A 17312-nucleotide genomic window follows, 5' to 3' on the forward strand; every position below is an offset into this window, starting at 1 on the left:
GTGCACACATCGCAACAAACAACAGTCCACACACATCGCAATAAACAACAGTCCACACACATCGTAATATACAACAGTCCACACACATCGCAATAAACAACAGTCCACACATCGCAACAAACAACAGTCCACACACATCGCAATAAACAACAGTCCACACACATCGCAACAAACAACAGTCCACACACATCGCAACAAACAACAGTCCACACACATCGCATCTCTCTCACTCTCTCATTCCGTCTACTGTCTAGCATAGCAGCACATATAGCAGGAATACTGGATGACCATGAGACTATTTACATTCACAAACAGATGCACCTTGGAACTGTTGGTCTTTTTGTGTTGTCTTGCTAGGTTTAGGGTTTAGAAGTTTATCATCTACCCCTCAACGAACAACTCTCTGGGGTGAACGTTCTCAGACATGATCCATACACGCATGTATCTGCCACAGTAAGCACGTGTGAGTGTATGCTTATACGTTCGTCCCTCCGATGGGTTGGGTGAAGTTCGGTACACCTACCTACCTGGTGTGAGCAGATTGTCCCGTTATTAGTCTCTCTTGTGTGTTTGCTTGCTGTGGCTGTACAGTTGGCTCGACTGATTCACACCCACTGCCCCTTCTCTTTGTTATCCCATGTGTCTGGTGTGGCCACAGGTTCGCAGACGACTGTGTTGGCGGGTGGTCGCTATAGTGACCTGGTGCGTGAGTTGGGGGGAACGGATATCTCTGGGGTGGGCTGGGCGGGCGGAGTAGAGCGCTTGCAGATACTGATTGACGAAGTGCATCCCAACTATGTGCAGGACAACGGGTATGTGGGGGCTGAGGGGTGGGTATAGGACAGTGTCGGTTGAGGTTGGTAGTGAGGAATGTACCTACATATCAATGTATGTATATAGTAGTGCACTTGTATACCAGTGTGCTTATTATCTAGTCTGTTTACTGGTTTTCATGGAGACCCTGTTATATATGGCTACATAAACGCAGGAATGAAACTGCTACATAGTGATTCCTCATACCCAATGGAGAGGCTATTTCTCCCGTGCTTGCCTACGCATACGCCATATATCGCCTATCTTTGCACAGACTGATCCCCACCAGAGGTCTGAGCACTAAACCACTAAAACTCTAAACCCTAAATCAGTACACCCTAAAAAAAGTATCCCCTAACGCCCTAAACCCCAAAACTTCAACCCTTAACCGTCTCCACAGGCTGATGCGCACCAGTGAAGTGGCCGTGTGCTCATTGGACGGTGCTGCATCGCACGTGCACTGTCTGCGACTGACCCAAACACTGCGCGCTGCGGGTTACCGAACTGTCTTCAATCCAAGCAAGAGCCACTACAAACAGCTCGGGGCAGCGGACACGGCAGGCTGTCAGTATGCGGTAGGTCTATTTGTATTGACTAATCCCTCCTGACAGCATGTATTGGTGTGGTAGTGTGAATGTATGTCTGTCCTGACAGCATGTATTGGTGTGGTAGTGTGTATGTATGTCTGTCCTGACATCATGCATTGGTGTGGTAGTGTGAATGTATGTCTTTCCTGACAGCAAGTGCGAATGTATGTCTGTCCTGACAGCATGTATTGGTGTGGTAGTGTGAATGTATGTCTGTCTTCAATCCATGCACGAGCTACAGCAAACAGCTCAAGGCTAGCTGACAATAAATGGTAGGCCTATGTGTAATGACTAAACCCTCCTGACAGCATGTATTGGTGTGGAAGTGTTAATATCTCTCCGTGCCATTGTGCGTGCGATTGCTTCTTTGTGATAGTGGATTCGTATTATTCTAATACCAGACTCAACTAGTACAACGAAGTGTGATTGTAGTGGCCCTTGCTGTGGTGGCGTGACAAATGATACGCCTAATGGTCATGCCTTTGCGAGGGTTGTTTGACGAGGGGGAAAGCAACACTCGAATACAATCGACACAATGCTATTGGTAGTACACCCGGATGATTGCAGATGCGCATATCATGTATTGTCCTGTTCAAAGTACAGCCAAGGTGGATGCAAATACCGCATAGTATATTAACTCCATGGCACTTTTTTTTCTTATATACATAGATATAGATATAGATTTATATATATATATATATATATATTCGGCTTGTCTCTTTACTTGCGCCGAATTGCGTCAGTTTGCATTCATTTCTATTCCAATATAGCCAATGTATTGAACCTAAATACGACAATCCTACAGCTACTGATTGGGAAAGACGAGGTAGAAGGATCGTCCGTATGCATCAAGGATCTACGCACAAGTGAACAGACAACGATACCACTACATGACGCAGTCACGTGGATTGGCCACCAACAACCGCTGAAATAAACGAACAACAGTACTTCACCCATTTGTCTTGGATTTTTCGTTGTATAGGGTTCGGGTGTAACTCTAGAAACCCTTGTTCTGGATATAGTGCTGCTACATACACATAACATTGTCAACCGTGTAATTCTTAACTGGCCTCGTACTGCGCCCATCGATAGGGTTTAGGGTTTAGTAGTGCACACATACACACCGCAGTTGGAAATAGCATTTATAGAAAATAGTACAATTTCAAACAAGAATGAATACACCTAACCAAACACAATTTGACGAGTTTTAGAAAGCGTGCGACACGCATATACGCCTATTCATTTGTTGCGGCCAAGGCACGGGATGGGTTTTGAAGGTTTTTAATCCCAAAAGGATGTATTATGGCATACATATAAAGGAGAGGGACTAGTCAAATGGACTAGTCATAGGGCTAGTCATAGGGTTAGTCAAATGGACTAGTCATAGGGCTAGTCAAATGGACCAGTCAAATGGACTAGTCATAGGGCTAGTCAAATGGAACAGTCAAATGGACTAGTCATAGGGCTAGTCAAATGGACCAGTCAAATGGACTAGTCATAGGGCTAGTCAAATGGAACAGTCAAATGGACTAGTCATAGGGCTAGTCAAATGGACCTGTCAAATGGACTAGTCATAGGGTTAGTCAAATGTGGACTAGTCATAGGGCTAGTCAAATGGACCTGTCAAATGGACTAGTCATAGGGTTAGTCAAATGGACCAGTCAAATGGACTAGTCATAGGGCTAGTCAAATAGACGAGTGATTTGCGCTACGTACGAAGGACTATTCAAATCACTAATGGACTAGTCATTTGTGCTACGTACGAAGGACTATTCAAATCACAAATGGACTAGTCCTTAAGCTAATGTCCGGCTGCCGGCTGCCAAATAGCAACCCAACCCTGCGAGTCTCACGCTGCCATATGTTATGGTAACCTGCTTTCTGCGGATCTCACTCCCTGATATTTAAGAGCTTATTACAGTGTGAGACAGTTGTATTGTGCGGCAAGACTTCGTATTCCTTGGACAATGAATATTTCTGGACTTATTCGAACTGACAGATGACGGGGATGCATCCACCAGCAGTACCACAACACAGACGCTCATATTTTAGTTTGCTCGTGTTTAAGGGTTTTTGGGGTTTCATCTGCTGTGAGTATATCTTTTAAAAGCTAATAACATGAAACGCTATCTTACGAAATACCACAGATCTCAACGCGCTCATGTGATTGGATTGTCATATAACGATCACACAGATTTAAACAATAGAGATGCACAGATCTTGTTCCTCAAACTGGTTAGGATTTCTCGTTCAGGTTTCGGGTTCCAGTTCCAGACTCCAGCATTCAAATTATAAGGTCTAAGCTCCAATAAATGAAACAGAATTCAATAAACAATTCAAACTTTATGGTAGCGGTGCGAGTCCCGTCTTCTCGTGACGCGTAGCCATTCGAGATACACAGATTTCAAAATATTCAATATTTTCTGCCATTTCAAAAATTCGGGAACACGTAAAATAAAATGAAATGACTATCGCGCATATCGTGAACAGTCTCAAAGCGATTGCAAATACCTCGACTAATCTGTGGTATTGAGATCTCAAAATGTGAATCTCATGAAATCTCAAGTGAGCATTCCGACTATTGCCACACCGTGTGTGGCTTGGCCCTTATGCGTTCATGCGTGCACATTACTATATACGTACGTTTACATATAGATCAAACCAAACATTACTATAGGCATACATAATACCTGAGAAGACATGTTCAGGCATTCAAGATGACGGCTCCATGCGTACACCGTTGCAACTCCGACAACAACATTACAGCCCGGGGGGTCCCAAACATCTTCCTACAACGACCTACAAGCGACAACGGGCGATCAGAGAACCACAGCAACACAGATTCGGCACACCATCAGCATACGGCATCGGATGTGTGTGCCGGTGCGACGGAACAGCACGATGGATTGCGCACTATGAAAAGCAACTGTGACTTATGGACTTCTGCCGATGCGATCAAGTTGAGAAAATCTCCTACCAGAAGGGAGGGACTTAATCTTATGTGTCTTGAAATGAAATGACGAACGGTGGTGGCGCCTTACTGGTGCAGCATGTTTATTGAATGAGTTACGACTGCAAAGCCCTAAGAGACGGGATAGTAGGATGGCACGGTGCGCCGTTCTCACCACAACGAGCTGACCGTGTGACTCACACATGTGGTGGGGTGCACATCTCACCAAGTGAATCAAGGCATATTGTAGAAGAAGAAAAGTATACGCCAGATGGAGAGATGGAACGCGAAATAAAGGACTATTGAAATACATATGAACTGTGCAATGTTCTGTAATCTTTTAGTTACAAATCAGCTTTGGTCGAACTAATATGTTGTCTACAGATCCACACTACCGCATACATTCGGAGTTATTCAATCAAGCCTACGGCGACCTGAACCTCGCATTTCTGACTGAGAATCCCATTCTTACACGAGCAATCAGGTGCCCTATTACCAACCTCGCAGTCCCACATATGTTCCAGAATAGTCGCGTGGACCAAAAAGGAGAACTCATGGCACTACTGTTGCCCACTATAAGCTGTTCATGCGACGACAATAGTGATCCCGAAGAAATGTCACAAAGTAGTTATATAACATACAATATATATTTCACAGCGGGTTTTTTTACTGTGGTAAGGGCACGAACACCCGGAATTATATACATATATTAAACTACAACCTAAATATAGGTTAAACTCTGCAACCCGTGGTGCGTATTCTGAGGATCATTCGATGCCGAAGTAAAAGACAAGATCATCTAGAGCACATTCACCCACTCGGTTCTAAACTTCTCCTCGTGTTTAAACATCCGAAACGTAGTTCGCGCACCGGCCCATCATGTACTCGATACATTTGAACTAAATATGCGTTCGGGTTGATGTTAAAGAATATTATTAACTTGTTCAACTGATTTTTGATGCTGACCCCAACTTATCGAAAATATCACCGATGATTTCATTTTAAAACGAAGGTAGACCGGAGCATATCATCAAAAGTTTAGCAGACTGCCTTGTTGTCACGGGCTCTCAATTGATCTTTGCGCATGGGCATCGCATCAATAAGATCAAACAATTCGTCTAACAACTCAGCATCATCGGATGACTTCTTCTTTCCCCCATCGAACCCCACCAGCCACAAGCCCTCGCCGTTCACAAAGCCGGGTGTATCATACAGATTGTTCTGGCCGTCCACAAAGTAGATGGTCTTCATACTTCTATCGGCCATATCGCATTCATTATCTTCTACGAATGATTTTGTAGTTTCGTATAGATCGCTCTCTGTGTCACTGACAGAGGCGACCAACAACCGATTTTTCCACTTTCGACTATTGATGTCTTTCTTGGCTTCGGCCATAGGCATGGCGACCAGTGCTAGGGCAATGACACAGAGTGTGTTCAACATTTTTGCATATGTCTATTACAAATAGTCTTTGAATGGTGAGGCCTACAAATGTGCCCACTATGACCACAGCATGCTGTTTTAAATATCTGGTGGAGACATCCCGTCGATCAGGTATCAATTCTACAGTACATACGATATTCTCATAGTTGCTAAAACTTGCTGAACTATACAGAGTGAATATTTACATTAAATACAAGCTAACACTTTAATGTAATTCACAGGAATGTAATGATATTCATGCGCAGTCGTACCCCTCATTCTAATGATTTCATTGGTGTGTTGGTGCTGACTTTTATCATCTGCGGCGTAATCAAAATTCGACCACACAAACTATAGCCCTTTAAAAATTAAATAATACACAAACCCCAACTAAAATAGTAAAAGCCTATACTCACTTATTTGACATAACCCTAAAGCTGTATATAAAGAAGTACGGTACTTTGCAACGTCCTCGATCCCCAAAGGGCAATAAATAGATGAATAGATTCATAAGATATTCTGTATTTCTGTGTAAATATGCAGACTCTCAGAACCGCAGGCAAGTCAGCACGAGCAGACACGCGCCACACAAGGTGCATGCACAATACATACATTCCCATGTAACGAATAAACACTTGAATACACAATCCTCGCTCAGAAACATGCCCACGCGTGTATGCACGACATTTCAATCACGCACATATATATAATATAGGCTTGCTTTTAGATTGGCGTTTTCCTTGATGTACTTTATATATAATGAAAAAAAAATTCTTGAAGTACGTATATATAATATAAGCTTGCTTTTATATTGGCGTTTTCCTGGATATGTTATACTTGTCTGTACCTAATCTCACAGACATATACAATCTCTCACACTGAGTTAAGTTATTTAACCTCATTATGTTGGCGTATAGCCAATATTCAGTTGGGCTGATGCAACCTCACATCCCATCTATCCGGTACACTGCAAAGTATATGAGGACCACCAGACACTGCTCAACGCTCAGGCCGAGTATGTGTAATACTAATATAAGCTTAGGTAGTAGATCCATAGATAGTAGAGCGTCTGCTAGTTTGCAGAGGCTGTCGCCCCTGAGATACTTCAGACGAAGGTGTGTGCTTCTTGGTGTGTGCTTCATGGCGTGTGCAGTGGTGCAATGGTTCGGGTGGCACAAAATAGATTGGCCTCAAAGCATACTCATCAGCATGTAGCAATGTTCGTGACCGAATCCCATTCTGGAAATGGGGAGCTTGATATAACGCTCATACTCATTGAGTGATATATGTTAGAGTACCATCTGTTTTTTTAGTGCTTTGCATCTGACACATACGCTCATGCGTGTACGAGGATACCTTTGGCAAAAACATTAGCCAGGCCATATATACCTACATGAATAAACGCCAAACACTGCTACAATGAGAAGTAATTTATGAATACATGTTGTGTGTGATGCGTCTAATGCAGTTGTGTAAAGGGTACCTTCCAAGCCTAAGGAGCGAATTGTTTACCTACCAATATATATATATATATATATATATATATATGTGTGTGTGTGTGTGTGTGTATGTATGTATGTAAGTATATATATATATATATATATATATATATATATATATATATATATATATATATATATATATTTATATATATATATATATGTGTGTGTGTGTGTGTGTGTGTGTATACATATATATATATGTGTGTGTGTATATATATATTTGTGTATTGTTAACGAGGACGGGGGGAAGGGTGAAGTGGGCGTTTTTGCAGAGTAACTGCATCTGTCCAATTTGCTCCAAATCTCCATCACACTATTACTGTATGTGACTTCCATAACAGTACAGTCACACTCGAACAATTCCCTCTTTCACGCTGGAGAGTCAGTGAAAGTTCACAATCAACTGTGTACTACTGATATTATTGATGTACATTTATGTACTGATATCATCGATGTACATTTGTGTATTTATATTATTGATGTACATTTAATTATTATATCATTGATGTACATTTATGTACTGATATCATTGTTGTACATCTGTGCATTTATACCTTCTCTTTGGCTTTACAGTCATGTGAATTCACCCGAGAACTGGAAAGAACATTCGCACCACAATGACACCGCGGCTATTTCCGCAGCAACGGGTGAGTTGTGTCGGTTGTCCTTAGTCGGGATACTCTGTCCCGAAACGTTCGTCTGAGTGTGACTTGTGTTCATATCACTCTCATATGTTCATATCACTCTCATGTGTTCATATCACTCTCATGCGTTCATATCACTCTCGTGTGTTCATATCACTCTCGTGTGTTCATATCACTCTCGTGTGTTCATATAGCTCTCGTGTGTTCATATCACTATCTTGTGTATAATATGTTAATATCATCGTGATTGATTACGACAGCCGTTCAGAGTTTATTAAAGCATATTACGATGCAATTGCCCTTTTCCACACTTACTGCGATAGAAACAACCGTGTGAATAAGGACATATCTGCACACACACAGTGTCTGTATAGGCATCATGCAACACACATAGCAGAGAACACCCTAAACCCTAAACTTACAACACCTGGCCTTCGGTCCTTGAGCTGGTATAGTAGATATGTTACGGCTGTGTGCAATCTCAGTGCTTTCAGCCGCGGTAGTTGGGATACAATACCACAAACACCCTTTGTTCAACCTGATAATCCATCGAATTTCTGGCACTATGGACAACTACACCCCTCAAACCCTAAACCCTAAACCTAAACACAGTGCTGCTCATCAGAGACGGCGCAGATGGCCTCGAGACGTTGCTGCTGCGCAAAAACGCAAAGATCACATTTGGCGGGATGTGGGTCTATCCAGGAGGCAAGGTGGACGACGACGATCGCATAGGTCTACAGCCGCACGACGATATAACCGCAGCCCGTCGAGCGGCTGCGAGAGAGGTGGGTAGTTTAAGGGAGTTAGGCATAGTGTAGGTACGTTGTCTGTATAATTTGTGGATGGCTGGGTGGGTGATGTAGGTATATGTATAGTGTAGTGGGGTAATGGTGATGGTATCACTGTTGTCTGCACCAACCCAATGCGTAATTCTTTGAGTATAGGAACTATTATATCACTGTCATCTATATAAACCCTAACCCTAGAACCCTACTACATTGGTGCCCTGTACCTTTCAGACAGAAGAAGAAACTGGGCTGAAAGTGGACATTGATCTCATGCTCCCGTTTGCACACTGGCGACCGCCCAACAAAGTGCTGCCCAGAGTGTACCTGACATGGTTCCTGTTGGCTCCTGCTCCGAAAGGTAACTGTCCTCCGAGAGTGCGTTTGTGTGTATGTGCATTGTACACCTATGTGTGTGCGTGTCCGTGTGTGTATGTGTGTGTGTGTGTGTGACAGTGTATATGTCACTCTGTGTGTGTGTGTGTGTGTGTGTGTGTGTGTGCGAATATATATATATATATGTATGTATATATATATATTGTGTCTGTGTGCGCGCGCGTTTGTATGCGTGTGTGTACGTGAAAGTCGCATATCGATTGAATCAGATTAGCACGCATTCACGCGCGATCGTTCATCGTCCTTTCCATATACACATACTCTCTCTCTCTCTCTCATCCTTCTGTTTAATTCACATACTCTCTCTTGCACGCTTTCATTCTTACACCTGCTGTGTGCAACCCATCAACCAGATTGTGAAGTAACAATAGACGATGGAGAGATCTTGGAGTATGCGTGGATGTCACCGCAGGGAGCCATAGACAAACGCAACAGAGGTGAGATAGAACTAGCACCGCCCACATACGTCAGTCTGCTGGACATGAGCCAATGGCACACAGTGCGTGAAGCCATGGACGCGGTACGACAGCGCACCCCCGAGCACTACGAGACCCAGTTTTCTCGGGTGCAGGTGCAGGTGCAGTCGGGTGTCCCTGGAGAAGAAAACGGACAGGCGGGGCACGGGGAGGGACTAAAGAAGGACCAAGTGGTGCTACTGTGGCATGGAGATGAGCACTTTACCCCTTTCGACGGTGTGGTGGGTGCGAGACATCGCATGACCATGGGCAAGGAGTGGATATATCAGCGTAATATTTGAGGCATAATCAACTTGTAAATAGATGCTAGATTTAGGACTTAAATAGGACAGAAATAAAACAGATATAGGACCGATTGGGACCGCTGTTTATTAAATTGCTGTGTGCTGTGTTCCAGCGAGCTGAGATTGAGGGTTTGTTTTCGCTGCCACTGCATATTTCAAGTGCGGCTGCAGTATGCATGCAGCTCCGACACCGGCGATGGGAATACAGGCCACAACCAAATGATCATCGTTTACTACTGCGCTGGCGCGCTCACTAGTAAAATGCACCGTCAGTTGACTATCGAAAAGTTTAAGTATTCGTGCTGATATCCAATTTGCATGTACCCTTAGATGCCTTTGGCAAGCAAATGATGAAGCAAAGGGCGAGGGTATTCACAACGAAACTTGTTAACTGTCGCTGTGATTGTGTAAATTAAGCATCACGGTGAATCGTAGCTGCGAAGTTAAAAACATGTGTGAATATAATACATATGATCACTGTTGCCCTGCTATTTAAACTATTGAATCACCAACACAGTTGTGCTCGTGGGGTAGCGCATGGTCTACTCTGCCTGGCTTAATCATCAACTATGCTCACCGAGCCAGTGCGCAAAAGTGTAATTGAATACCCAACTAATACACATTCATTTTTTTTAAATATATAAAAACAGCTTACAAGAAGAAAAATTGTCATGACCTTCCGAACCAGGCAAGGGCCAAGAAAAGACGAGAAATTTGTTTCAAAAGCAACAGATAGATTATATCGTACTCCGTCACCGAACTAGATTCATATCACGAGCTATAAAAGAAATTTTGCCTGTAGCGCTTCACGTCGTCGATGAACAAGAAGCATTCTATCAGGTCTCTCAACAAATACGAAACCAGGCGATCTATACTGAGAGAACCACGATCAATACCTTTTAATAATTGCTGAAATATGGGCCGTATACAGGCTGTTGTATCAATTTATGCAATATACACAACTTGTAATCAGATCAATTGATTACACTCCAAAACACTGTGCGCTGGTTTATGGGGTTATAAGGGATACAATCGAGCGGCCTGAGATACTCACCAAAGTCCTGGGGAGTAAGCGATTTATACAGAGTGGATTGAACTTCCTGTTTGAGTCTTATCTGCTACCCTACATCTACCCGCTCTTATATCGTTGTTTCTTAACTTGGGAATTCGGCACAGTACAGCTTAACGACACCTACGTGTGTGTTTGGCGTCGTCCGTAGATTCTTGTCTTGGTGATGATCTTCCCGTGTTCTTCTTTGTTCTTCCGTTATATTTGCTTTGTCTCGCGACAGTCATACTTGTTCAGTCGTATCCGTTGTGCGATGATGTGGACTCTTTGATGAGGCCAGCTATAGGCTGACTGCTGAAGCGGTCACCCATTCGCAGCACATAATTACTTTTCACTTGCTCCATGGCCGGTGTTAGCACTTGCTGCCTATTCATCTCCATATGCTGCAGCTTACCACGCCTATCAATTCTCTTACTACTACCGCCCATTGACTCCGAGCGCCAATTCGAATCAGAACTCCTCGCATGTCGATCGCTGTTAACAATCTTCGGAGTGTTGGGCTGAACTATTGATAGACCTGATTCCACCCTGTCCATCGATCTTGGATTTTCGACATCGAATCGATTCTTATTAGCATTGGCTGCTATAAAAATCTCGCCCGAAATTGACACAGCGTGTGTATTATAGTTCAGTATGCTCGTCAGCAAAAGAACAAGAGGTAAGGATTTGTACATCATGTGTATATTGTATTTGTTATCGTTCAGAGTTCGATCGGGAATTCTATGCTTGATCCTATTTCGTGGTGAAGGGATGCCTTCGATGCAAGATTGTGAGTATTATACTGTCAACCATATGTATACATTAACTTTAAAAGTACGATTGTGTATTCAACGACATACGTCCGCGGACCGTGAGCAGGATATATTGGAACCACTACGCGCTCAATACGGTTGTTTTATACTATAATGATTCTGTATATATTGTACCAAGTACCAACGAAGACTGTACGTGGGTCGGTCTTCGAGTCTTGACTCGAGTTTCGAATCTCTCTAACAGTACTAATAAAATACTTGTTGCGAGTTCAAATGTAAATACAAGAAGCTTTGCAGTTTGCAACATTCAGTCTCAAGAGTTGAATTTCAAGTTTCAGACTTTCATACCCTCATATGTATCGCAGACTCGCAGTCTCGCAGTCTCATAGACGACAACCTGGGTCTCTACTACTCTAGTAGAGACTAGAGTAGAGTGAGTCTCTAACTGCTGGTAGGAGGCAGACGGCAGTGCACTCTGTGCAGTCTGCTCACTCTGCAGTCTGCACTCTGCACTCCGCAGTCCACAGTCTGAGACTCTGAGACTCGTGAGTCTTCACACGCCACACAGGGGGCCGCATAGTGCTGACTGCTGAGTGCTGACCCAGAGCTAGATTGGTACCCAGTACCCACTACCCAGGGCCAACCGGCCAGCCACTCCCACTCCCGAGTCCCCAGCACGCTGCCACGAGATGCTAGCATCCCCAGAGGCCAAAACCATGGAGCGATTGGTCTGTTGTTATTTTAAACATACCAAAGTTGTTTCTATATCAAACTAAAAGCCAAAAGCCAAAAGCCAAAAGCAACCAAAGTTACAGTTTTTTTAATAAAAAACTGACCCATCTCAGAAAATACCGAAACTAAAAAAGAGCAAATTATATATATATATATATATATATTTAATTTTTTTTAAATAATATATCGTTGCTATTGGAAACCGATTAAAAAAACAAATTGGGTTTGTTATATTCTCAAAAACACCACATTCCTGGTACCATTATGTTTTTTATTTTTAAAAAGCAAAATCAAATAGAGTTTGAACACGGTTTTTTTTCTTCAAAACCCCACAAATGATTTTGTCAACGTCCCCTGCTAAGTAGCTCTCCTGAGTCGTGACGCTCTCTCTCTTATGTTTTGTTTTAAAAAAACAATTCTATTGAGAGTGTGAGGGCCGTCCGGCCGTGACCAAAAAAATATTTTAGTACATAGGACATAGTATGTACAGTCGTACACACATACATATTTACCTACTGTTACATAGCTATTAAAAAAGCCTAAAAATATCATAAAGGCTCCAAATTACTCATTCTATTTTGTACATAGTGTCGTGACGTATCCTGAATTCACTGATGAGAGCATCAATAAAGTATTTTTGACCAAAAAAATTGCATAGTCATATCACTCATATCAATATGTACAAATCCACTAAATACATATCCACATATCCACTATCCAGATCTGATTCCAAATTTCCATTCAATGTATTTATTTGAAATTTAAAAAAAATGAAAAATGTAATACCTGTCAGGCTGTATGTACGTAAATATTTGTATGACTATGGAACTGTTTTTGTGTCGTCACTTGTCCACTCAGACTCGCCAGTGACTAGTGAGGCAGTAACCACTAACCAGTCGTCACTCGCCAGTACTCAGTCGTACTCTGTTATATTTTAAACCTGTGTAACAATCCAACAGCCAATAGAATGGCCTGAACATTTGAAATCGAAAATGTAAAATGTGTTTGGCCAATAAAAATTACGTTTGAGAAATCGAATACGACTGAAGAAATTTTTTTAAAGTTGATGTTGATGTGTGTTTTTGAAAATAATCGTCGTCTAAAAATGACAGGCTCTATTTTCAAACACATAGCTGCTGAGAAGGGAATGTCTTTATACGGCACTGGTGACAATAAAATTTTTAACTACCTCAGGCCAAGTTTCCTACCAGTCTCATTCTTACTTTTTCGAGTTTACTTTGCTTTTAAGATGTAATTAGCGCGATTTTAGCCCATTTATTGCACTTGTTGTATTAGTTCTTTGTCGGTCTCAGAGGAGAGGTCGACGTATGTTAGACACGAATAGTGTCAACTGTAAAACCTTGGGCGAATCCGAAGCAATAGCTAAGACAGAGGACGCCTATATACGTGTGTCTAACTGCTAACGTATGTCAAGCCCTTAAGACCGACAAGGACCTAACATAAGTGCAACAATGGGTTATATCCGCGCTACAATATCTAACATTTAACTCGAGCGCTTTCAGCCGACAGATAACAAACAAACCGGCAGAAAACAAACACATCCATTTTAAATACACCTACATTTTTAAGCAAATTAATCTCGAAAAAGTACAAGTATGAGACTGGTAGGAAACTAGGCCTGAGGTGGTTAATAATTTTATTCTCCAGTGCCGCATAAAGACATTATCTAAATTGTTTTTCTTTACAAAACAAAATCTAAAATGCCGATCAGGCGATCAGGCGATCAGGCGATCAGGCGATCAGGCGATCAGGCGATCAGGCGATCAGGCGATCAGGCGATCAGGCGATCAGGCGATCAGGCGATCAGGCGATCAGGCGATCAGGCGACCAGCCATATTTTTGTTCTTTCTTCCTTTTTTATTTTTATTTTTATTTTATTTTTAAACGCCAGTGTTAATAAAAATAAAAATTAATAAATATAAATAGACTGACTTTGTCTGAATATACGACACCCGTCACTATAAAACTATTAACACACGAGCCGTGTCCTAAACCGCATCCGGACCATACGCAAAGGTAGTTTCGATACTTTTGACAAAAGGCGACTTTGGACCAAGTACCGAACTATTATTCGTGTACACTTGGCATGCAATATCTTTGCCGATACAACAGTCAAGTATCAGCTCTCGGTACATTATCTACACCTAGTGCCTGAAATAGAATACACACAACGCCTCAGACTAGAGAGCCAATGTTCTGTTAAACCTGTGAGCGTGAATTCGTTCAGACGTGGATCCATACTTCTGAATATTAATATTAAAAAATCGTTTCATAGCCTTCTAAAAATTATACACGCAAGAAGAAAAGAAGGCTATGTAAAATTATTTTTAAAAATTTACAATTGCACATTTACACTGTAGACTGTCTGTAGTCCAACGATGTTGAATTTGGGTTTGTCCCGTTCTGTGATTTCATTAACCAGTTTTTTTTAGAACATAAATTCAAAACAAAATCATTCGGGTTTTTAAAATAACTTCATATATGTACATATTTACTACAATCTAAATCCATAGGAATACTAGGGCTCGGGCGTTAATAGTTTTATAGTGACGGGTGTCGTATAGACAAAGTCTGCGAGTTCAAGACATTTATTTAAAATTTAAAAAAGGCAGCTCACTTCAAAGTTCAAGTTGTGAACTTGTTTCTCGCTACTCACAGTGTCTCTAAAGGGTCTATATAGTCTTGTGCCTGTGTGTGATTTTTTGATTTGTGATTTTTTTTATTCTGCATCGTGCATAGCCCGGGCGCTCTATAATATCCTACAAGAGATTAGAGTTCTATGTACATATTGGGTTGTCTTCCATACAAAGAAAGGCTGATATGTTTGTAACTTGTGATTTTATGTTTGTGTATATACATTTACATATTTTGTATATACATCGTACTTAAGATACCTTTAGTATACAGATAATCCGTGGTTTTTATTCCATTTAATGGCTAATACCGCACGCGGTGACTATCTATCAAATCGTCTCGGGGAGTGATCGAGATAAGGTTGTTGACTTGTGTAGCTTGCGTTGATGTTTGGAATTTGGGCTGCTCTAGTGAGTCTAGAGATTAGATTTATAGAAATAGAAAACGTAGACAAACAAAGCTTTTTATTTGAATTAGACATAGACTCGTCAATTTTACATTTTATAGTACGTTTGTTTTAAAAAATACCCCCTGATATAAATAAATAGTTTCCAAGAGTTAGAATAAACAACACTAACAAACTGAAATACCGAAGAAAAAAAAGGGTCACTACCGATAGCTGATCTCAGCTCACTTCGCCTTGGCGGGGAGCAATGCTAAGCCAAGTTGTCAAGTAGTCCCCAGAGTGCAGTATATTATAAATATCCGTCTATGTGTATATACCATTTAAAAAGGTAACAGATGTCCACACATATTCATATATAGAGCGAGAACCACGCTTTCTAAACTTTAAACCCTAATATCATGTGTATATGGTATTAGTATACATTGTCAAAAATCTGCTAAGATCCCATCACTTCGCACCACTCGGTAAGTCGACAAAGTAGATAGATGCATGGTTCTACAGATCCAAACAGTACAAAACAAAAAGAAAATATTCAATCAAATTTCCCGGAAATTTCTGAGGGTTCGAAGCCTGACAAAGTCGGGTTTGACTTAGAAACCAGACTGCCTACATCTTCTTAATCTCTATCCCTCTGGTGGGCCATGGCTAGATATTAATAAGACATTGCTGTAATTTTAAATTGATCACTCTCTTTCTCCCGTTCACTAGTAGGCCTCTCTCTTCACTCTCTGGGTATGTGTAGAACTGTAGGCAGTACTCACAGGAGACACAGAGTATGAGAAAATAATAAATTATAAAATATCATCCGAGTTCTTGACCCTCTATAGTTGAGCGAAGTGTATTTATAGTTTAATATGCCTTATCACCTGATCCGTCGCCGATCGCCATCGGACTAAATGTCTGGGAGTCTGACAGAGAAACAACATTTTATGCTAAAAGCTTGGGTCATTTTTTATGCTAAATAATACATAGTATTTACGTACATACCTCAATTTTTTTTTTAAATACCTGTATCAGGCTGTCTGATGTATATTTTAAAATTTGTAATGTTTTTTATAAAAGTAAAGCTCGAGAAGCTCGAATAACACGATGTATGTCAATATTTATATATTTTAAGCTGAACAATGAACATTGAAGGTCTCATTTCTGTGTTATAAAAATTAAAACCTCTACAGTCTTGTCTTTTTTATTAAAAATGCGAATATAGAGCTGTTCCAAATTTTAAATTTTGCCAATAGTAAGAACTATATCTTCAGGGTTTAAAAGTATAGCGTTTTGGTTGTTCTTTTACTTTACTTGGGCATTATATTTAACATGCATGTGTTTTATTATTTTATTATGCAGCAGTCAAATAGACAACACTGCAACAGTCAATTGTGGCCTCTCTCTCTCTACTAGTATTTAGTGGGCTATGGCCCGTGTGGTTTAGACTTAGTTTCATTCGGTAGCTATATAAATAAATATATACACACCGGTGGTATATTCTCATATTGAGCTCCTCTGTGTGCTGAACGTCCGTATAATTTTAATATCACCCACTATGGGAATAGTATTAGGTAAAGTAGACGTGGAGACGCCGAAATACACTACCGTGTACGAAGGCAAAGACTATGCAGTTCGCAGATATCCACCAGCCGTCGCAGCGGAAGTGTCATATAAACTCGGTGCGTGTAAATTGTGATAATACGTACTACTCTACGTGTAGAGTCTGCTATCACAGGTATCTTGCACGTTATATTTACACAGTTTCGTTTATCTGACGCTGGATGGTTTCACTCTATTCGAATATTATATATATATATGTGTGTGTGTGTGTGTGTGTGTGTGTATATATAT

General features: G+C 41.3%; 5 protein-coding genes across 5 annotated transcripts in view; 3 read left to right on the forward strand and 2 right to left on the reverse strand.

The window, feature by feature from the left end:
• Positions 1-494: 494 nt before the first annotated feature.
• Positions 495-2340, forward strand: SARC_03736 (hypothetical protein; the record flags this gene model as incomplete). The annotated part of the gene is made up of 4 exons (XM_014302452.1): positions 495-530; positions 592-812; positions 1214-1388; positions 2206-2340. The coding sequence occupies 4 exons, from the start codon at positions 495-497 to the stop codon at positions 2332-2334; spliced, it is 561 nt and encodes a 186-aa protein (XP_014157927.1). The 3' UTR covers positions 2335-2340.
• Positions 2341-4127: 1787 nt separating this feature from the next.
• Positions 4128-5936, reverse strand: SARC_03737 (hypothetical protein). Its single transcript, XM_014302453.1, has one exon. The coding sequence runs from the start codon at positions 5791-5793 to the stop codon at positions 5389-5391; it is 405 nt and encodes a 134-aa protein (XP_014157928.1). The 5' UTR covers positions 5794-5936; the 3' UTR covers positions 4128-5388.
• A 374-nt stretch (positions 5937-6310) lies between these two features.
• Positions 6311-9933, forward strand: SARC_03738 (hypothetical protein). The gene is made up of 5 exons (XM_014302454.1): positions 6311-6887; positions 7848-7921; positions 8531-8706; positions 8941-9067; positions 9456-9933. Exons 1-5 carry the CDS (start codon positions 6676-6678, stop codon positions 9857-9859), a joined length of 993 nt encoding a protein of 330 aa, XP_014157929.1. The 5' UTR covers positions 6311-6675; the 3' UTR covers positions 9860-9933.
• Positions 9934-10863: 930 nt separating this feature from the next.
• Positions 10864-11721, reverse strand: SARC_03739 (hypothetical protein). The gene has a single exon (XM_014302455.1). It carries the CDS (start codon positions 11606-11608, stop codon positions 11165-11167), a length of 444 nt encoding a protein of 147 aa, XP_014157930.1. The 5' UTR covers positions 11609-11721; the 3' UTR covers positions 10864-11164.
• Positions 11722-16829: 5108 nt separating this feature from the next.
• Positions 16830-17312, forward strand: part of SARC_03740 (hypothetical protein) — a gene marked incomplete at its 3' end in the record, with an annotated part of 4109 nt that continues 3626 nt past the window's right edge. The window contains exon 1 of the mRNA XM_014302456.1: positions 16830-17140. Within this exon, the coding sequence (XP_014157931.1) occupies positions 17017-17140 (124 nt within the window). The 5' untranslated portion in view covers positions 16830-17016. The remainder of the gene's footprint in view (positions 17141-17312) is intronic.

This window comes from Sphaeroforma arctica (assembly GCF_001186125.1).
Source record: "Sphaeroforma arctica JP610 unplaced genomic scaffold supercont1.197, whole genome shotgun sequence".
In the NCBI taxonomy this organism is placed as follows: Eukaryota; class Ichthyosporea; order Ichthyophonida; genus Sphaeroforma; species Sphaeroforma arctica.

What these genes read in the sequence shown, in the direction of transcription:
- SARC_03739 (XM_014302455.1), bottom strand. Translation starts at nt 11,608, where the DNA reads ATGATGTACAAATCCTTACCTCTTGTTCTTTTGCTGACGAGCATACTG.
- SARC_03737 (XM_014302453.1), bottom strand. Translation starts at nt 5,793, where the DNA reads ATGTTGAACACACTCTGTGTCATTGCCCTAGCACTGGTCGCCATGCCT.
- SARC_03738 (XM_014302454.1), top strand. Translation starts at nt 6,676, where the DNA reads ATGTTGGCGTATAGCCAATATTCAGTTGGGCTGATGCAACCTCACATC. An exon ending in CTGAGATACTTCAGACGAAG is followed by an intron (nt 6,888 to 7,847) that starts GTGTGTGCTTCT and finishes TTGGCTTTACAG; the next exon opens with TCATGTGAATTCACCCGAGA. An exon ending in GGCTATTTCCGCAGCAACGG is followed by an intron (nt 7,922 to 8,530) that starts GTGAGTTGTGTC and finishes ACCTAAACACAG; the next exon opens with TGCTGCTCATCAGAGACGGC.